We start from the raw sequence: 22236 nt of genomic DNA on the forward strand, positions 1-22236 counted from the left end.
CCCCCGACGGGAACTGACTGCCGCGGTCTGGACATCCCAGGTGGGCGCGGGACTGGGTTTCCAGCTCCTGCACGGGCTCAGAGACTCATTTCCTCTTCCGAGCTCCCTGGCGTCGGAGCCGGAGGGTCCCGGCGAGTCCCCACAAGTTCGGGGTCCCCGCGAGCCCGGGTCTCCGCGAATCGGGCTTCCCGCGAGTCTGGGTCCTCGCGAGTCCCGGGGTCCGAGCGTTCGGGGGGCGGCGACCGGCTGCTCCAGCGGCACCTGGTGCGCACGGGTGGGACCGGCGCCGAGAGCAGGAGGGGGCCTTCCTGCTGCAGGAAGATGAGGAAGCCCGATGGGAAGATCGTGCTTCTGGGGGACATGAACGTGGGCAAGACGTCGCTGCTGCAGAGGTACATGGAGCGGCGCTTCCCGGACACGGTCAGCACGGTGGGCGGCGCTTTCTACCTAAAGCAGTGGCGCTCCTACAACATCTCCATCTGGGACACCGCAGGTGAGGGCGGGAACCGCTCAGGCCCCACTCGGGCCCACTGTCCTGGGGCTCCGCAGACCAGGTGCTTCCAGCCGGAGAGAAGCATCCCCCAGGGCCGGGGTGTCCCAGGGCAAGACTTCCCCCAGGGCAGGGTCCCCGTGCGCAGGGTCCCGCCTACGCACTGCGTGTGACCCCATCTCGGGATCAGGCCCCTGGTCACGGTCGAGGCCGCACTTTGGCCCCTCTCTGTCTCTGCTTGTTCTCCTTTGCTGGTTGGGAAACTTCAGCCACTCGGTGGGTCTTAGGGACAGTACAGGTGTCACTTGAAAAGCGCCCCTGGATCCAAAGAGAGAGGCTCCTGGTGTCTTGTGTACCCTGGGGTTGCTTGGCTCCAGAGCCCCACCATCCTGCTAATGGGAACGCCACGGTCAGGAACATGCTCATTTGATAATCCCAACCCCATGGAGGGGTGAGCAAAGCTACCGAAATTACCCGTTCTTTACAAAGGAGGAAGTTGAGCGCAGAGCCTTCCCTGAGGGGTTTCGTCAGGAGACCAGGAAGCTCAGGCTTCTGCTCTCAGTGCTGAGCACATCTGCCTTTCCCCCTTCACTTACCACCTGCCCGATCTCCACTCCTATCTGTCATGGGGCTTTGAAGTGGTTTTCTGCAGAAGCATTTTTAAGATAGTGATGAACTATTTTTAGTACATGTAGTATTTGTGATTTTTCCAAAGTGCAAATCACAGGGTCTTGATTCAGGCTTTCGGTGAGTTAACTCTGCAAAAGTCCGCTGGCAACAACAGTCCTACCATGGAGCTTACCTCCTTCCCCAGGAGAAGGAAGAAGATGCCTCAAGTAAAGACACTGTGCATCCTTGGGCACATTTTCAATGAGCATGACTTTCAGCAGCCCAGCACTTTCAGAAGTGACCTATATACCCGAAGGTCCTGTCTAGAAATTTGATTGCCAACTTGGGCACACCGGTCTGCTAAGTAAACAAAATGGGAACTAGTTCTCTGTTTACAGTGGAGTTAATGGAGTTCACTGATGTCCCCTACCCTTCTCCATCCTGCTTTCTTGGTTGCTGTCTTTTTTAGTACGGTGGTTAATGTCCGACTAAATAAGTTGCAGTCATGCTATGAAAACAGTGTCTCCCAGGTACAGATGTAGCCACCCCTGCTCTTCTCCAGGCCGCGCAGTGACGTTCCCAGATGCTTTCCTTAAGCTGACTTTCTAGCACTGAGCCTTTGGTAGGGATGGAACTCAAGCTCTAGAAGTCACATCACATTGAAATGACTCGGCTGCCTGTTTTGTACAAGGCTGGCCCTATTGATCCTTTAGTTGGCTGGCTGGCCTTCATTGCTATCCTCAGTTTACAAGGAGATGATGCAGGATTGGTGTTGGGCTCCCAAACTGAGCGGCTCTGTAGCGGCCGCCGTCAGAAGCCGCCCTTTACCGCGGGAGCTGGTGTTTCTGGAAGAGGAGCTGACCTTTGGTGTCAGAGCAGGTGTCTCTGGCGTCAAGAGTATGAAGTAATTTTGACTGGCCACTTTCTTCAGTGACCGGGGCATGATCAGCCGGAATCTTGATCACCGGAGGATTTTGTAATACAGCCGATGACAGGCCCCAGCCATCTCGCCCGGCTGCTGCCGGGGGCGGCAACTCATTTCCTGGCATTGCCTTCTTGTTCCTGGAACCCTTAGTGTGAGCTGGGTCAGGCTCCCGGGGCCGCGGGGGCGGCCAGGCCCTGTGTCCACATGGCTGACCTGTGTCCACACGCACAGGGTGACCGAGGCTTGGCCTCAGCGTCGACACAGGCCATTTCTGTGCCTGGCGCCCCAGCCACTGTGGGGTTATGGGCCACCTGGACGTATGAGTAGATACCTAGACAGGTATGAATAGATACCTTTCCTTAATCATTGTTGGAAATTCAAAAGTTTAACTCTGAAGAACGCCCTTCCCATTCTACAGACACTGGGTTTTAAGCTGTGTGCATTTTACTTTTCAGAACCAAGGCAGAGTTTACGGACCCGCGAGAGGACCGTTTTTAGTGCTGGCCCTGGTCACAGGAGGTGGGTGGGGTGGGGGTGCGGGGCTGTGCGGGGTGTCAGGCTGTTCAGTCGTAGAGGAGAGAGGGGGGGTCAGAGGTCTTACTCTTCTTTCCAGCAGCAGAGTGGCTGGCTGTCTGAAGCTGGAGGGGGAGGAGAGGTTTGCCGGGCTGGTTAAGAGGTGTCTTATTCAGTGACGCTAGAGGCCTCCTGAGGAGGGTAAGGTCATGTCCACATCTAGGATGGGGCCCTAGAGGCTGGCCGAAGCTAAGAGGGATTCAGACTTTGGTCTGTCCAGGTGCTGTGCATTCCGTTCATTGTGTCTTGCTCACCCTGACCCTTGCCTAGTTGGGCAGATAGATGTGGGACATTCACCGTGAAGGTTTGATAAGTTCTGGAAGCAAAAGGCGGTTGCCCAGAGACGAGATGGGGCCCCAGCAGAATCCGCCACCACTCTCTTCTCTGTCATGCCTTTGGTCGGTCTGAACAGTCTGAAAAGATGTTGCCCATCAGTCAGCAAAGTAAACCCAGCCCCTCCTACACGCCTGGGGCCACTGCTCCGTGGGCTTTCGACTCCAGGGGAGGGGGAGAGGCAACAAGGAAAGAAGTAGTATCATTTCACATGGGATCATCCAAAGAAACTCCATCCCTAGAGCCCTGGAAGGCTAGCCCCCTCCTTTATTGCTCCTACCTCAAGGCGGCAGCCCCTGGAGGTGGGGCGGGGGGGTACGGCTCACTTTTGCATCCCCAGTATCTGTCCCGTGAAGACCACTTTGGAACCCTCGATCCCCTTTCCTCCAGCCTCCAGGAACACGTTCCCTGTTTCCATCTGAGCTCACACTGGCAACACCCTAACGTCCGTATTCCTGCCTAAAGTCTTCATGCCGGCTTGGGTATCCTCGAAAGATGAGACAGGTTTTCTCTACAGTGCTCCCTCCTTCCTCCCGAGCCCTCGCCAGCAGGGCTGCTAGAATCCGTATTTCTAACGGCCTGTGCAAGACAGGGCAGGCTCTTTCCATCCTGTGTCTCAGATTCTTCCCGCCTCTGCCCGTTGCCCAGTTCCAAAGCCACGTCCAGCTTTGTCACAGTCGTCCCCGTTCCAAGGACGAACATCTGTTTCAGTACTCTGCTCCCGCTCTAACAAAGCACCACAAACTCAGTGGCTTAAAAAAAAAATGCAGGTCAGAAGTCCTAACTGGGCTAAAACTGAGGTGCCGGCCACCTGTGCTCCTTTCTGGAGGCTCCGGGGAGGAATCTGTTTCAGTGCCTTTTCTAGCTTCTGGAGCCTGCCCGCATCCCGTGGCTGCTGCTTCCTCCTCAAGGCCCTGGTGTCTCTCATCGTGTCTCTGGGACCCTGACTGGTCAAGCCCCCTCCCCCACATTTAAAGGACCCCTGTGATTCCACTGGGTTCATCTTGTTAAGTAAGCTTTAAGGTCAGCTGGTTAGTAACTTGAATTTGTCTGCGACGTTAGTCCCCCTTGCCACGTAACATAACATCTTCACGGGCTCCAGGGTTTAGGACCTCTCTGCGGGGTGGGGGTGGGGGTGTGCCATTCTGCCCGCCACAGCCACTGACCACATGTGTGATTTTGTGGCTGTTATGTGTGTCCACTTCATTTTCCTCCTCTACCAAATGGGGACGGTTGTAGCACCCACCCGAAGCGTTGATAGGAATCAGTAGGTTAATCTTGACAAAGTGCTTGAACAGTAGTACCTGGAACGAGGAAGTGCTGTGTTAGTGTTTGATGAAGAAACAATCATCTCCTAGTCCTGGGGGCTTATGACCAGGATTACCACCAGCAAGAATGTCGCAGAAGGACAAGAGAGGCTTGAGTGGGCCCCCAGTAATTCTGCAGTAAAAAGAGGGGAGATTTAGAGCACTTGGTGTAATGATTAGATGTTGAGATGTGTTCTTTCCATGCCTAATTTGTTAATGATTTTTATCATGAATGGGTGTTGAGTTTTGTCACACGCTTCTGCTACATCTACGGAGATGATCATACGATTCTTTTCTTTCATTCTATGAATGGGACGTGTCACATTGATTTGTGGACGTCAAACCATCCTTGCATCCCAGAGGTGACAGTTAGTTTAAGATCTTTCTCTCGAGGAACTTTGGTGCAACCCAGGAGAAGATGCTGCATGTCTGGGTATGAAATCATGGTGCCCGTGAAGTTAGCTGAGAGGTCTTGGCCCCCGTGGCAGAGCCGAGGGCCTCAGCCCTGTGAGCGTCTGAAGAATGGCGAGGCCCACACAGTTGAAGATGTTGAGAGGCGACGGACCATCCTTGAGGACTGGGAGCCCCCCATCATCCCCCTTCCGCTCCTCGCAGAAGCCTCAGCCCCCAGCTCCACCTGGAGGCAGCTGCCACTGGATCCAGGGAATGATAGGGCAAAGATGGTGGTGTTGCGGATGAGCTGGTGAGTAGCTCGCTTTGGCAGGGACCACACAGTTGCTGATCACTGATCCTTTGGACTGGCCTGTGAGGACTGTGTAGTTGAAAAGCCCCGAGAGCTTGGTGCCGAAGTGGGTGGACAGCCCGTGCAAACTGTGGAGCTGAGGGTGGAGCACTCAGGTCTTTATTGGCTCTCTGGTTATGTTTGCGCAGCTGCTGAGTGGTTCTGGAGGTCCGAATATGGTGGCCCTGAGCCCAGCAGTTGGTGTTCTTGCGATGGGAGAGCATCTGGTGGATGACATCCCCTTCTTGTAGATCAGCAGACTGAGCTGGGCCCTCCCTAGTCATCATAAATAAGGTTTTATTGGTACACAGCCATGCTGATGCATTTATAGGCTGTGGCGCCTTTTTTGCTTTCTTTCTTTTTTTTAAAGATGTTTTTATTTTATTTTATTTTATTTTATTTTATTTTATTTTATTTTATTTTATTTTATTTTATTTTATTTTATTTTATTTTATTATTTTATTTTATTTTATTTTATTATTTTATTTTATTTTATTTTATTTTATTTTATTTTATTTATTTTATTATTTTATTTTATTTTATTTTATTTTATTTTATTTTATTTTATTTTATTATTTTATTTTATTTATTTTATTATTTTATTATCTGTTTGACAGAGATAGACATGGCGAGAGAGGGAACACAAGCAGGGGGAGTGGGAGAGGGAGAAGCAGGCTTCCCGCGGAGCAGGGAGGCTGATGCAGGGCTCGATCCCAGGACCCTGGGATCATGACCTGAGCCGAAGGCAGACGCTTAACGACTGAGCCACCCAGGCGCTCCTAGACTGTGGTGCCTTTCGCCCTGCAGCAGTCGAACTTACTTGTGGCACAGAGATCGTATAGCCCAGAAAGAGAAAAACATTTACGATCTCACCCTTTGTAGAAGGTTTGCTGGAGCCCTGGTTTGGGTCATGTAGAGGGGAGAACACTTCTCTAAAAGTCCTCTCTGTGGTTACAGAAACTCCCCACACACAGAGTCTGGTGTTCAGTGACTGGGGGTCCCATGATCACTTACAGGCAACGGGGGGTGCTGTGTGGTCCACTCTGAGGTGGACTGGGGTGGGGGGGCTTGGACTTAAGATTGACATGAGCCCCCACTCAAAAAATCTTAGTTTACACTTGAGATCTGGACGCTAAGCCTGCAGAGCCCGCGTTGTGGGTGAGCCCACATCTTCGGGGGCGGGTCCACATCTGTACCGCTAGTGCAGGCTTTGATTGGGCACCCTCTGGGTGCACGGCCGCATTTGCCCAATTCCTCTGCTCTCTTGATCAGCCACAGTGGCCTGAATATGAATGCGGGTGTTAAGACAGGTGGAAGGAAACCGAGGGTTCTGGGTTCAGCGGGGCAGACAAGGCGCCATTATATTGCGAGACTTAAGCAGACAAAGGATGCCTGTGAACAGTGCGTGTGCTGGGAGGGCCGCCCAGAGTCCTCCTGGAGGGGGCGCCGAGGATTCTGGGGGTGGGAAGAGGTATTTTAGGCTCACTGGTATGGTGCTGATTCAGGAGAATTTGACTAATTAAGGTCAACCATACTCATAACTAATGCCTGAATCCCATTCAATGTCTCTGGAAGATAATCTGGGCTTTAAAATTTCAACTCGAACTTGCCCCTCTTGCTTTGTTGAGATTTCACATAACTTCCCTTCCTGTAAAAAATGTTTACACACATGTACATACACATGAGCTTAAATGACTGTTCATTCTTTTTTATTTATTTATATTTAAAAAATTTATTTGAGAGAGAGAGAGCAAGCGAGAGAGAGCACGAGCAGGGAGCCCAATGCAGGGCTCGATCCCAGGACCCCAGGATCATGACCTGAGCTGGTATCAGGAGTCTGACCCTCAACTGACTGAGCCACCCAGGTATCCCAACAAACCTTGTAGACGAGAACTGCTGTACTCCAGCCAGACACTAAGAACAAGCTGGAGCACCCCATCTCCACCATCAGGATCTCGTAGGAGCTAGGGCTCTCATCCCCGTTGGGGGGTGACGAGCCCTCCCCCTCGGCGGTGCCTATGGAGGCTGCATGGGGAGTCTGGGCTTCTGCCTCCACCGGTCAGGAAAGAAGAGAGTACCCGCCCCAGCCCCCCAGCCCCTGCTGGGACGAATGAGCCAGCTCAAAAGGAAGATTTAGGTAAGATCCAGTGTCTCATAGCACAGGATGGGAATGTCCAGGTTTTAATTAAAAAAACCAAAACCAAAACAAAAAAAAACACTCATCATGTAAGAACCCGGAAGATCTCCAGTTGAGTCAAAGAGGACAATCACGAGACGCCAGTCCGGACCTGACAAGATGGTAGCGTTACCCCACAAGGACTTGAAAGCAGCCAACCCCTGAACAAATGACAAAAAAATAGAGAGCCTCAGCAAAAACAGATTTAAAGAAGACCCACATGGAAATTTCTGAATGAAAAAAGTGCAGTAAGAAAACCAGAAGGCGCGGTGGGTGGACCAACAGCCAGGTGGAAGGGAGAAAGGACGGAACGGTGTGGGAAGACAGCAGGAAACACCAGCCAGCCTGGAATACGGAGGGAAAGCAGACGGAGGTGAACGGAGCTCGGCAATCCGGAGGGGGTGCAAGGTCAACACCGCGCCATCCCGGTTCTGGAAGGATGGGAGAAAGGGGGGGGCTGGCAGAGTCCTAGAAGAAATCACGGCTGGGAGCGTCCCAGATTCAGCCAGAGACAGAAACCTGCAGGTTCCAGAAGCTGAGAGAACCCCAAACAGGAGAAACCGAAAGAGATCCTTGCCAAGACACATCAGAAATAAATTCTGAAACCGAAAGACAAGGGAAAAGTCTCGGAAGCAGCCAGAGGAGAAACAGGATCCGAATGACAGCGGGTATCCCATCCGACCCCATGGCAGTCAGAGAGAAGTGGCATCTTTCTCAAGTGCTGAAAGCAAAGGTGAAGAATATTGATACCTAATGCTCGACCATCTTCCATCCTGATGCGTCCTGGCGCACGTGCCTCAGTTTGGACTCCGGATTTCTGCTTCCGTTCTTTAAATTACACATAGTGGAACCCTGTTTCGTACTTAACACACTATTTAGGCAGACCAGGGAGGTTTTTTCCACATGAATTTTTAAAAGCTTTGGCTTTGTAGTTTAAAAATTGGCAACAAGTTTTGCATAGGAAATAGTTTTTGTTTTTTGGTAAAATTGTCTAGGTTGTGTTTTATTTTTAAGGAAGGTTTATTGAATGTTTGTGTCTCTGCAGTAAAATTCACTTTTAGTGTATAGTTAGGAGTTTTGACACATACATATAGTTGTATGACCACAACCAAAATACAAATCATTTCCACCATTTACGACAATCTTGTGTCCCTGGGAGTCTCTCTACTCACTCCCGGCCCCATATAGCACCGACTTGTCTCTGTCCCTAGAGTTTGGGCTTTTCTAGACTCATAGAGTATGGAGCATTTTGAGTCTGGCTTCTTTTGCTTAACGCATTTGAATTCATCTGTGCTGTGGCGAGTGTTCATTCCTGTCAGTCCTCCAGCTCAAGGATACTTGGATTGCTTTCAGTTCTTGGTGATTATGGATAAAGCCACTATAAATAGTCACGTAGAGGTTTTCGTGTAAACATAAATTTTCATCTCTCAGGTGAATTACCTACGAGTAGGCTATTTGGGTTTTATGGTCGATGTATGCTCAACACCAGTTGACCCAACACCATTTGTTAAAAGATTGGTTTTTGTATTAGCCTTTATTTGTTGCATAGTGTTTGAGATACTTCCATTTTCACGGACAGACTTGGAGGTTTTATTATATAGGTAATTAACACTCTGCCACCTTCGTGAGGAAAACAGTCTGCTGCTTGTTTTTCTTGTTTTTCTGCAAGCGTGTGTGGGTAATTCTGCACTGCAAGTTTGTTCATTTCTCAGCTGCTGTAATGCACGTGTGTCTGGAACAAGGCAGGGTGTTCGCAGACCGGCCCTAGGAGTAAGAGACCTAAGAATTGTAAGGTTTTAGTCTTGATTTCTTTTCTTGGCCATAAAACACACATTTCAGGGTTCATTTGGGTCTCGTCAGAGTTGTTGTTTTTTTAAATTTTATTTTTATTTATTTATTTATTTTTCAAAGATTTTATTTATTTATTTGACAGAGAGAGACACAGCGAGAGAGGGAACACGAGCAGGGGGAGTGGGAGAGGGAGAAGCAGGTTTCCCGCTGAGCAGGGAGCCCGATGCGGGGCTCGATCCCAGGACCCTGGGACCATGACCCGAGCCGAAGGCAGACGCTTAATGACTGAGCCACCCAGGCGCCCCTAATTTAATTTTATTATGTTAATCACCATACATTACATCATTAGTTTTTGATGTAGTGTTCCATGATTCATTGTTTGCGTATAACACCCAGTGCTCCATGCAGAACGTGCCCTCTTTAATACCCATCACCAGGCTAACGCATCCCCCCTCCCCCCTCCCCTCTAGAACCCTCAGTTTGTTTCTCAGAGTCCATCGTCTCTCATGGTTCGTCTCCCCCTCCAATTTCCCCCCCTTCATTTTTCCCTTCCTGCTCTCTTCTTCTTTTTTTCTTTTTAACATATAATGTATTATTTGTTTCAGAGGTACAGATCTGTGATTCAACCATCTTGCACAATTCACAGCGCTCACCATAGCACATACCCTCCCCAATGTCTGTCACCCAGCCACCCCATCCCTCCCACCCCCCACCACTCCAGCAACCCTCGGTTTGTTTCCTGAGGTTAAGAATTCCTCATATCAGTGAGGTCACATGATACATGTTTTTCAGCAGTTTTTTTAGAAAGAAGGTCACTTGTGGAGCTTGGTGAGAGGTTCTGTGGCCATGAATCCCTTGGTTTCCAGTGATAAATTATTTCCAGCCAGCATTCAAAATCCAGCCCTTTCTTGAGCTCTGCCTTCCTGCTTGGCGCGAGCTAACCAACATGCACGTGCTTCCTCTAGTATTTGCATTTCAACATACACCAAGCTGAGCTTGTAACTCCTACAGAGCATTTCATCAATGCTTGTTGATTTGTCTTGTGGCCCTGAAGGGTGTGGATGTACAAGGATGGCTTCCTGCCCTCACCCTGGCCTGGCCTGTCCATGTGCTGGGCTCCGGCTTCTGAAACAGCTCAGCTCCCTACCACACCTCCCCTTCCTGCTCCTTTTTAACGTGGATCAGATGGCCTTGGACCCGTGGGCACAGAGGAGCTTAGCTTTGACCTCTGTGGGTTTGCTGGGAGCAAACACGAGACCAGTGTGGCCCTTGTGGGCACTGTGATCCAACTGTGGAGCTGCTCAGGATCTCCCGTCCTAGCCGGGCTGGTGTCCTTCACGGTCCCATCCGTGTAACAGGGCACAGGCTGAAATGGCAGAGGCTGGTGTGATTCCCTATGACCGTGTGTCTTCTCAGCCTCTTCCTCTTTGAGATGAAGAGACAGACCCTGGAAGTTAGTGTCCCACGTCCAACGGCCACTTGGTGGCAGAACAAGAGCCGGCGTCAGAGTGTGGGGAGTCCGTGCTGTTTCTCCCTGCTCCGTGCTGCCTTTCTGTGTCCCGTGCGGTGATGTCATCTCAGAGGCCCTGTGCTCCGCAGGCCTCCCCTGCTTCAGTCTGCTAGGAGGTCAAGGTGGCACCCCTGGGAGAAGCCGCTCGGGAGCTGTCTGCTGAGGGACGTGTGGGTGGCCGATGTGCAGCCCCTGCCGTCCTGGAAGCCCAGACCATGGGAGCAGCAGGGCTCCGTCTTGGCTCCTGGGGGCGCCCGTCGTGCTCAGTGCCTTACAGCCGCTTCATGTGGCCAGGAGACCCTGAGATCATGACCTGAACTGAAGGCAGATGCTTAACAACTGAGCCACCCAGGTGTCCCAAGAATGCAGTGTTCTTTTTTTTTTTTTAAAGAGAGGGTTATTTTATTTTATTTATTTATTTTTTAAGATTTTATTTATTTATTTGGCAGAGAGAAAGCACAAGCAGGGGGAGCAGCAGAGGGAGAGGGAGAAGCAGGCTCCCCGCTGAGCAAGGAGCCTGATGGCGGGACTCGATCCCAGGACCCTGAGAGATGAGCTGAGCCCAAGGCAGACGCTTCATGGGCTGAGCCACTCAGGCGCCCCAAGAATGCAGTGTTCTACCTAAAGTTGCCTAGCTATTGCACTCATTTTGATTTTTGTATTCTGCCGATCAGTTTTCCTATTTATCCTTTGAAAGGTCTTATTTTCATTATTAGGAGCCTTCACAGGCATCAGGAGAGTTCGTAGGGTAGATAAACAGTTACACCCCATGTAGGAAGCCTTTTCGTTCAGGTTACACCTGAAATGCTTGCCTGTATTTGAAAGTTAATGTTCAGCTGTGAAGAACAGCTTGAATGCACGTTCATTCACATTCACACACAGCACATACTGTTTGTGTTGGCTGATTGGCTACCTCACCGTCCTGGGACCCGTCTCAACAGCCTCCCCAAAAGTGGCAGAGCTGGGCAGCCTGCCCCAGGCTTTCTGCACGTGGTCACGCAGCGTGCGTGTCCTTCACAGAGGTGACCTCTGGTCTAAGGGAGGTGAGCCTGTGATGAGCAGGACGCGGTCTCTGTGCGCGCACACACGATGTGGCCACACGTCCCCCCGGGCCCCGGTTTAGAGCCTGTGAAGTGCAGCACACCTGATAGCCGTAGGTTCGGGGTATTTCCAACCTTTGGGCCACCTGTCTCGTGACTCACAGGACTCGTGTCCTCCCCTCTTTTCCCACGTAGAGTTACCTGAGCTTTATGTACTCCATGCCCGAGATGATGTTGTGTCACAGAGCCAGTAGGTCAGTACGTACGGTGTTGGGCTCGCCCTTGACACAGAGGCCCCGAATCTGTCACCCCTGATCAGCTGTGCCTTTCCTGGGTCATCTTGTTCAAGAAGGGCCAATGGGACGCTCTGCCCGGCGCCACGAGCTCGTGGGCCTGGTTTGGTGGCTGTCTCCGTGTCCGGGTCCTGGGGAAGGACTAGCACTCCCTTTGGTTTGTGGTACGGACGTTCAGCCTGGCCTGTCTGCAAACGCTCTGGGTCGGTCGAGCCTGTGTGCCGGGAAGCCCCCCAGGCCTGTGTCCCCACGCAGAGATGGGTGGCCTGCGAGTCGGCTGTGTCCTCCCTAAAAGCGGGGTTTCTGCTCAGAAACAGAAGGCCGATGTGTGACTGTGTGTCTCGTGGAAAGCCGTTGTCTTGTGGCATTTCTTGAAGTAACTCATGCCACTCAGCAGTTTAGTGGTGCCAATTTTCAACTCACAGCTGCATTTGGGAGTCGGGATTTTTTTTGTTTTTTGTTTTTTGGCTGAATCAGTGGGGACACTTTTCTGTGAGGATATTGTCCTTTCTGCTTCTGAGTTTCATCTACCTCGTCCTCAGATTGTAGTAGTGAACCTGATTTCCAGGGTTGGTTCTGAAGCTTAGTTAGGATGGTGGGCTTGAGGGGCCCCGCGTGGCTCAGTAGCCCCACACGTGTGCTTTCTGCCTTCCCCAGAGGCCCGGCAGGGACCCTCAGCGCTTGTAATGTGGGGAGAGCTGTGCTTGTTCCTCTCTCATGGCTTTTCTCTGACCTGCTAAGGAATAACTTTTGGGATTATTGATGGGCGTGGTTTGGGTTGGACATTTAGTTTTCATGTATTTTGCCGAATGCTGAGCTCCAGCTTCCAGTCAGTAGACCACACAACCCCTGTTCCTGTGGAGTCAGATTATCCAACAGCAATAAAGAACTTAAATGGTAGCATGTTGGTCCAAGTCCAAGAATGGTAATCATTTGTTGCTTAAACATGAGGAATGCTGGATATAAAGAGGCCCCCTCCTGAACATTAAAGGGCATCATATTCTATAGTCTCTTACTGTGCCCTTTACACACTCTACCTGTTCTTGGGGCGCACGGGGAGGGTTTTCTTATCTTCCCTACTTTGTGCTGACTCTCAAGGTCGAGGAGTCTTGTGTGGCCGCCTCCAAGTTCCCTCTGGTTTCAGTCTCATTCTGTGTCCAGAGTGAACACTCAGGAGGTGTGAATCCCTTGGTTCGCTCCCTCAGTCAGCACTGTGCACCTGCCATGCGTTGGACGCCGTGCGGAGCTCAGGGACGAGCAGTGAATGAGGCAGAGTCTTTCCTCCTGGGACCTCATGCGGGTGGAGACACGGCTGTGTCTCCTTGACGTGTTTCAGTGATGACATCTGTCTGGCTCCCTCATTAAATGAGAAATGAGCTAAATAAGATTTTTAACATACATTTCCTTTTTTTTTCTAGTAGGCTCTGTCTAATGTGGGGCTCAAACTTACAACCCCGAGATCAAGAGCTGCACGCTGTACTGACTGAGCTGGCCAGGCGCCTCAGTATTTACTTTTTATATCTGTTTGGGAGTCATGATTTTGCCCTTTCTTGAAAATTGCCTTTTAACACGTTTCAGAATAGCATTGCTCTAAAAAATGCTCGACCAAATCTCATTCTTTTCTTAACAGAATTTAGAGGCCTCCATTGCCTTTTGTTTTATTATTTTTTTTAAAGATTGTATTTATTTGAGAGAGAGAGAGAGAGAGAGAGAGATGAGCAGGGGGAGGGGCAGGGAGAGAGGGAGAAGCAGGCTTCCCGCGGAGCAGGGAGCCTGATGCGGGACTCGATCCCAGGACCCTGGGATCCTGACCTGAGCCGAAGGCAGACGCTCAACGACAGAGCACCCCAGGCGCCCCTTTCCATTGCTTTTAAAAACCCTTATTGTCTGGCACTTCCTTAGGCAGACTCTTCATTCCACTGTCGGTGTTAGGGAGCTGCTTACTTCTTGGGGGTCTTTGAGCAGCTGCATGAGCGGTTGGGGCCTCTGCTTCCAGATCTGTGAGATGTGCCCCATACAGTGGGGGAGGACAAACTGCCTGCACGTGTGTGCGTGTAGAGGCACACACGTGTACATGCCTGCACGTGGGTGCATGTGTGCACGCGGGTCTAGCTTGACGTTCCGCCTGGCACCTGAAGTGGGATCTCACAGTTAGCTTTTCACGGCGGTTCTGAGGGGGGTGCTGACAGACGTGGTTACCAGAATTGAGGACACTGGTGGGGACACTGAGGCCCAGGGACGCCTGTGTCAGTAACCAAAGGCAGAGGAAGCAGTTCTTCCTTTCAGATTGGCTGCTTTTTGTCCTACAACATGAAAAGCCAGACTGAGTGGAGGATGTTTTAAACGCTTCCTGAGTGTGTACCCTAACCGGAACTCTTCTCCCATGGGGACCTTGCCTTAGGAGTGGAAAAGAACAGTGTGTGATTTGCCTTTCCCAGAGCTTTGGAAGTAGCAGGGTGGTGCAGTGTGATTGTATCCTGTCTGAGGACACTTTGTTCCCACTTTCAAAGCTTGTGGACCTATCGTTTGCTTAGCCAACTGCAAAGGCACATTCCAAACCTAATTAATTTCCAATCTGATCAACTCCGGCTGGTTACCGTGTAGCCGCAGGACCCTGCTCTCAAGAGTGAAGCTCTAACACCTGGCAGGTGGCCCGTTTCAGCTTGAGCCACCTGCAGCCCGTTCTTCTCCCGGGAACGTGAGCAGGCTCAGAGTCTCAGGAGAAGGCACTAGGGGGGTGAAGTGCAAAATGTCACAGCCAGGCTGGGTTGCAGAGTTAACTGTGTTCATATACTGTGTCTCATCCTGGGTTGATGAGAGCTGCCACTAGACTGCTTGAGGCTTTGCAGCCTTGCTTCCCAAAGGTTGGTCCGTGGCGGGAGAATCCAGGCCCTGCCCTGACCCCCGACTCAGATCTCCAGGGGGACGAGAAGCGCTCTGGGCTTGCTACCGCCGCTGCAGGAGCGAGCTGTGAGGGTTGAGACTGGCAGGGACTCAGCCTTTCGGGTTTTCTGGTGTTCTTAGTGGGTGCTGTCTTTCACATGCAATTGTCTGTCTCTTTATCCATCTATCTGTCATCTCTCTAAATATACAGTTTTTTTCTTAAAGATTTTATTTATTTAAGAGAGACAGAGATAGTGACAGAGATAGCGAGAGCGAGCACCAGTGGGGAGGAGACAGAGAAGCGGACTCCCTGCAGGGCAGGGACCCCCCCCCCCACAAACGGGGCTCGATCCTAGGAGACTGAGATCATGACCTGAGCTGAAGGCAGGCGCCTAACGACTGAGCCACCCAGGCGCCCAGACAGTTTTTCTATCCTAGTAAAATACACATAACAAAATTTACCATTTTACTCATTTTCTAACCATACAGCTTGGTGGCATTAAGTACACGTTGTTGTGCGACTATCACCGCCATCTCCAGAATTTTCTCCCCTTCCCAGCTGAAGCTCAGGATCCACTAAACACCAACCCCCAGGCCCCCCCCCCCCGCCCCCACCAGCCCTGCTGGCCGCCATTCTGCTTTCGGTCTCTATGAAATTGACTATTTTAAGTAATTATTTAAAAGATTGACTTTTGAGGGCGCCTGGGTGGCTCAGTCCTTGGGCGTCTGCCTTTGGCTCGGGTCGTGGGATCGAGCCCCACGTCGGGCTCCCTGCTCCGCGGGAAGCCTGCTTCTCCCTCTCCCACTCCCCCTGCTTGTGTTCCCTCTCTCGCTGTGTCTCTCTCTGTCAAATGGATGAAATCTTTTAAAAAAAAGAAAATAAAAGATTGACGTTTGGGTGCCTGGGGGGCTCAGTCGGTGAAGCGTCTGCCTTCGGCTCAGGTCATGATCTCGGGGTCCTGGGATCGAGCCCCGCATCGGGCTCCCTGCTCCGCGGGGAGCCTGCTTCTCCCTCTCCCTCTGCCCCTCCGCCTGCTTGTGCTCTCTCTCTCTCTCTGTCAAATAAAACCTTTAAAAAAATAACATAAAAAATTTACTTTTATGTATGGCATAATATAGTTGTATTTAAATAGGATTAAATGAATTCTAACAAGGGGCGCCTGGGGGGCTCAGTTGGTTAAGCGCCCGACTCTTGATTTTGGCTCAGGTCATGATCTCAGGGTCGTGGGATTGAGCCCCACGTCGGGCTCCCTGCTAGGCGTGGAGTCCGCTTCTGCCTCTCTCTCTGCCTCTGCCCTCTCCCTGCTCACACACTTGCTCACTCTCTGTCTCTCGGTCTAAAATAAATAAATCAATCTTTAAAAAAATGAGTTCTAATAAAATACTTTAATATGATTAATTTACAAGGGTTTTTGCACTGTTAAATTGATGAAATTATATCCAGGTATCTCCAGACTGCCCGTGCCATCCCCAGAAGGGGGTCCTGGTTTCACAGTGTCTGTCAATGGATAATGTACTCTCCAGGGAATTTTATGACAACATACCCAATCTGTTAAGCAAGAGATAACTAGACATCATACACATCTGTGAAATCCTTTGATTCCTTAGGATTGTTCAGAAAAGGTTTAATATGCTTCCCTTGGGGTAGAATTAACAGAAAAATGTTCTCTGTGGTGTAGATTTCTCAGAAGACTTTCTATTATGGAGAAGAATAAAACGCTGTTCTGGATAGCAAAGCTGTTAGAAATAACTGGGATGTTTACTGAATGGGGTACTCTAGATAAGAGGCTATTCTAGGTGACTTAGTATTTTGAGAAAACTCTCTTTCTTCATACATACAGGTGTTTGCAAAGCCTCGACTTTGAAATAAGTAAAAACTTGCACTAAAAAGCCTGAAACGATTTTAGTTTCCTGCTTCTAGTAAGTAGAACATTTAGCAAATAATTTTTCTTTGATAATCTCACTCTAAAGGTTAATTATCACAGGACAACAGCATATCTGTTGGAGGTAAAGGAGAGTGGATCAAATATACTGGTATGTGGGAGGTTTTTTTTTTTCTTTAAAGCTAAATCTGTTATGTGTCTTTTCTTTGGATTTGCCTCTTTTTCTTAATATTAGATTGTTAGGCATCATATCTTTATTTGAACTATTTGGTTGTGTTACTGAATTATTTTTAGTATACTCATGTCTGAGGAGAGTGAAGTAATTTGAGAATTAAGCCCCAGTTATTATATAACCTTAGTAGTTATTTTAGAAAGCCTGGTCGGTGAGTCACAGGCAAAGGATTAATTTATGTGCGGCTCATTATTTAGTTCATTGGGCATATGACACGTTCTTTGTTTTTGGTTTTAGTCTTCAAGTCATCAAACAAACAGCAGAAATGACACATGTGCTGATTTGGGTAAAAGCATGTTGTGTATATTGAAATGTGCAAACAAGTTCATTTTTCTGAAGCAGCCTTCTCTCCGTCCTGGAGGTGGTGGCTCTGCGAGATGGAGATCATTGTGCGTTTGGGCTCCTTTATTTGTAATAGGAGAATGTCTCCTGACATGGGCCCCGACCCCTGGTGTGGTCTGCAGCCCTGCTTTCCTTTTCGGTCCCATGGAGGTGCCTGGCCTTCCGTGGCTACAAGAACAGCCATTTTCCTCTGTGTCACAAAGCGGGCTGTGGTTTTAATGGTGTCAGGCTGTTAAGAACAAAACGTAAGGGGGCGCCTGGGTGGCTCAGTTGGCTAAGCGACTGCCTTCAGGTCGTGGTCCTGGAGTCCTGGGATCGAGTCCCACATCGGGCTCCCCCTTCTCTGTGGGGAGCCTGCTTCTCCCTCTGCCTGCCACTCCCCCTGCTTGTGCTCACTCTGTCTCTCTCTCTCTCTCTCTCTCTCTGTCAAAAAAAAAAAAAGAACAAAATATAAGGAACTATACAATACATGTAAGCAACTCAATTGGACTCTTGGGTTTTAATTACTAACTTATCTTTAAAATGTTATCGAATCTTTTCTTTTGTTGGTGTGGTTCATTACTTGGTGTTGGGTTTTAGTTCTTCCCTCTGGCAGAAAAACCACCCCATTCATATTGTGGGTCCCGTGCGTCCGTCCCAGCTTCTGGAGGCCCCTTGCTGGTGGCAGGCACGCTCTTCACCATCCAGCTGATGGCTGTTGGCTCGGCTGGTGCCCAGTACAGGGTCTGGGAAGGTGCCCCGTGCAGGCACGTGTGAGCTGGGGGGCTTGGCCTTGCCTATGCGGCGGGAAGGGCCTGGCCTCGGGATAGGGCTGCGGACGCCCGGTGTAGCCCCGTCAGTCTGAGAACCGCGAACGGTTCATTCAGACTCGTCCCCACTGCCGCCTCGCTGGGAGGAAGCCGCGGTCTGGCGGGAGCCAGCTCCACCGCTCAGGCTTTTTGCTTTTTGTGCTTATCTGGCCTTTTCCAGTTTGCTCAATTTCTGATAACAGAGGTATGACAGAAACCACCCGGTCGCTTTTTCTTCTAGATTTCTTCTAGATTTTGAAACACTGGCGTTCTTTTCTCAAACCCAGGTATGCCCCTAAGCTTGGGTAGGACTTGGAGCTGGAGCTGGGGAGCGGGGCCTCTGACCCTGAAGGCCGGGGTCTACTCCGGCCCTGCGGGACGGCCTGTGTGCGGTCTGCACGTGTCAGGGAGCAGCAGGTGCCGCGACACTGCCAGAGGGGGAGGGGCCTGAGTACCCCTCAGACTCACGCAAGGGCCCCAAGAGCCAACGGCCAGTCCACACTGGTTCCGCTCTGCCCGCTCGGCAAGGAGGAGCTCCCGACTCACAGGGACTGCGTCCCCCTGCCCGTTACCTGCCTGTTGCCAGCCACCTGTGCTTTTGACACCTGGTCTTTTGACACCTGGTCTTGGGACAGCTTTCCTTGGGGTGCCACCAGCTGCTGCCTCCTTGGTGGCTAACTTGTTAGTTGTCAGTGGTGACCTCTTCTTCCCTCTTGCGTTTCTCAAAGAAGACAGCGAATCGGACTTGGGTGGTTGGTTCCTTCTCGAGCGATCAGATTAGAGGGCAGAGGTCCTTCCTGTGGCAGCCCCAGGTCGAGCCAGAAACAGTGAAGTAATTTTAGACGCTGCTGTCCACCGGGACTTAGCTGTGTGATTCGTGACTTGTTTTCAGGAAGTCAGCAGATTTGCTGACTTGGCTCAGAAGATGACACAGACTTTGTCCCCACGGGCTGGGGCACTCGAGGTCAGTGCTGTCTGAGCTATCTGGTCAGCTTCTCCTTCGCTGGGTCACTGCAGGCCACAGATACCCAGCTTTCTCCTGCGTGTGGAGGGGGTGGGAGGGCCAAGGGGAGGAAGTGTAGAAGCTTCTCTGGGCAGCCTGACCCTGCACGTGGACCTGCTCTTGTTCGATTTGTGGCTTTGGCGTCCGTGGAAGGCCAGGCCTTGGCCTGCAGCCCGGGGTCCTCCGAGGACTGTCAGTCCTGGGTGGCTCAGACCCAGGGGGTTTATTCTGTCGGTTCTGGAGGGTCTGGAGTGAACGTGTGGGCGGCACTGTGCTCTTTGCAGGCTTGGAGGGACATCTGTTCCGTGCATCTGTCCCAGCTTCTGGAGGCCTCTTGCTGTTGCCCCTGCAACTCCCCCCCCCCCCCCCCCCCCCCCCCCGGCGTGGATTGCTGCTGGAAGGACCCCGCCACGGCCTGGCTGCCCCTGATTCCCACTTCCTCTCAGGCCGGTCCACCTGCTCCGGCGCTGAGGGCCTGCGCGCATCTGGGGGCCACCACTCCGCCCACTTCGGACGGCGCGGGACCGCAGCAGTTCTGTCTTTTATAGGATGGAAAGCAAGAATAAAAGGTAGAAAGGAGGAGGAGATCGCTTCAAACCCCAGGAAATGGCCCCTTTGATTCCCTCTCCCATCCCAGCCCCCGTGCCGTGCTCACCCACCCACCGTAAAGGTTCTAGATCTCGGATCTGGAAATCCTAGCTTTCCTGTGTTTATTGTTTAGTCATTGAAGCCCCAGCAGGAGGCTTGTGTGTTTTGTGGGAAGGAGGCTGCCCCGTGGGGTCTGCGTGTAGGGAGAGAGCCGGTCGGGCCCGGGAGCAGGGCAGGCAGTCCTCAGTGAAGACGTGACCGGTCTGCGTCCCAGCGATGCGTGTGGCCTCCGGAAGCCTCTCTCAGGAGCCCCCTCCTTCCCGTGGACGAGCGGCCAGTATGGCGGAGAGCCGCAGCCTCCGGTGTCTGCGGCGCCTGGCGGGCCCGGGGGTGGGCCGCAGCTGGGGGCCACGGCGGACTGCCCGCCCGGAAGGTGCGCTGCTCACGGCCCCCATGTCGCCATGTGAGGGGCCGGCAGGGCACTCTCTGCTCCAGGAGGGGATCGGGGCCTCCCTGGAGACAGTCTGGAGATGGGGGAGCAGGAGGGGCCACGGGCCACTGAGACAGTGCCACCCTCTGGGGAGCCCCGGCTTTTAACAGCCTCATTCCTGAGGCGACACGTTCCAGAGAAACCGGGGGGGTGGCTCCAGGTGTGGTCGTCAGGCTTCCCCCAGAGGCACAGAACCAATAGGATATGGAAATAAATATAAATATAAAAATGTAAATGTAAATCTATATAAAAATATATTTAACATATAATTAAATATACAACAACACATATTTATATTTACATATAATATAAATTATATATAACATGTTTTAAATATATATTATATAAATACATAAAAATCTATATATAAATACAGTGTATAGAAATTCATGAATTTGTAAATAAGTATGAAGTATGTAAAGAAGGAAGGAGGAACGGAGGGAGGGAGGGCGAGGCCTTGGCTCCCACGACGGTCTGAATTCTGCCGGGCAGGGTGGCAACCCGCAGACCCAGGGAAGAGCTGGTGTTGCGTCTTGAGTTCCAAGTCTGTAGGGCAGCAGGCTGAGTGTTTTTTTTATAACTCAGGCCATGGTCTTGAGGCAGAAATCCTTTTTCTCCAGGAAATCTCAGGTTCTTAAGGCCTTCAGCTGATTGGCTAAGGCCCACCGACATCGTGGAAGGTGATCTACTTACTCAAAGTCAGTTGATTGCAGGTCTCAAAAAATAAGCTTCGTGGCCACGTCTGCACTAACACGGGAGCACAGAGCTGGGCAGCCTGGTGGTTAGCTGGCACACAGGTGCTGCCGTGGGGATGGACTCAGCCGCGGGCACTGGGACCTCTGCCGGACGGTGATCCTCACAGGCGGTGTCCCTCCCTCTGCCGTGCGCACACACCGGGAGAGGCGGCTGGTCCTTTCATCACCCGGGGGGACACGTGCTGCCTTTCTGTTGATGCACTGAAGGAGCTGAAAACATTTGGGAGCCTTCCTGGGAGTACTTGTTTCCATGGGCCGTTCTCCAGCCAGGCTCACTGTCAGTTCAGAAACACCAACAGACAGGTGGGAATGTTCTAGATTTTGCCTGGGACGGTAAACTTGAGGCAGAATGCAACCAGTGATACGAAAGAGAGCTACAGTAATCTTACAGGTCACATTTATAACCCCACAGTGGAAGCTGAGAGCACTGGAAGGAGGGTGGTGTTTTCACAGGATCTCAAAGGGAGGTGTGCCCCGCTCGGCCCCGACTGGGCTCCCCGAGGCTGTTGGCACGCCTGCCCCTCATTTGCTCCCCGTTCCCGTCTCTCGTTCTGTGATCTGACTTCTTTGCTTTTTTCATGTGGTCACATTGGTGTTTTTGTGAACTCTTGTCCAGTGGGCGTTCCAGACCTTGCAGGTTGTTTTAAAAGTTCCTCCTTCGGGGCGCCTGGGGGGCTCAGTCGGTGGAGCGTCTGACTCTTGATTTCAGCTCAGGCCATGATCTCAGGGTCGTGGTGCGATCGAGGATCGCACTGGGCTCTGTGCAGGGCACGCGGTCCGCTGGGGATTCTCTCTCTCTCTTCTGCGCTCCCCCCGCCCCCCTTCTGTGTTTGTGTCTGTGATCCCTGGTAGACCTTACTGTTTGAATCAGCAGCCCTCTGATTCTCATATGTTAACAACTGGCTTTTTCTCTCCCGCTTGCACCAAGTGAGGTGGGGATCTTCCCCTCTGGCTGCACCGTGCATTCTCCAGGGAGCTTCTCAAATCACACTGGTACCCATGCCCTCCACACCCCAGTCACATCCTGGTTCACGTGCTCTCGGGGGGGGTCCCCGCGTCATTCTTATTTTAGAAATAATGAAACAGAACATGCACATGTCTAAACCATGCAGCCAGGGGCGCCTGGGTGGCTCAGTCGTTAAGCGTCTGCCTTCGGCTCAGGTCATGGTCCCAGGGTCCTGGGATCGAGCCCCGCGTCGGGCTCCCTGCTCGGCGGGGGGCCTGCTTCTCCCTCTCCTGCTCCCCCTGCTTGTGTTCCCTCTCTCGCTGTGTCTCTCTCTGTCAAATAAATAAAATCTTCAAAGAAAAAAACCAAAAAACCATGCAGCCGGCATTGTGATTTCTGATGGCCACACCACCCATTTGGCTATTTTAGACCGTTTAAGCAGAAATGGTACCATTCTCGGGGTCAAGGGCTGGTGGTCCTTGGGCTGAGGCGGCCGAGGATGGAAGAGAAGGCAGTCGAGCAGTTTACCTTCGCTTG

At 51.5% G+C, this 22236-nt stretch overlaps 1 protein-coding gene across 1 annotated transcript in view; it reads left to right on the forward strand.

Annotated features, from left to right (window-relative positions):
* Positions 1-22236, forward strand: part of RAB20 (RAB20, member RAS oncogene family) — a 27208-nt gene continuing 4972 nt past the window's right edge. The window contains exon 1 of the mRNA XM_027590259.2: positions 1-493. Coding sequence (XP_027446060.1) covers positions 322-493 — 172 coding nt within the window. The 5' untranslated portion in view covers positions 1-321. The remainder of the gene's footprint in view (positions 494-22236) is intronic.

Source organism: Zalophus californianus, chromosome 3, assembly GCF_009762305.2.
Source record: "Zalophus californianus isolate mZalCal1 chromosome 3, mZalCal1.pri.v2, whole genome shotgun sequence".
NCBI classification, from domain to species: Eukaryota; Metazoa; Chordata; class Mammalia; order Carnivora; family Otariidae; genus Zalophus; species Zalophus californianus.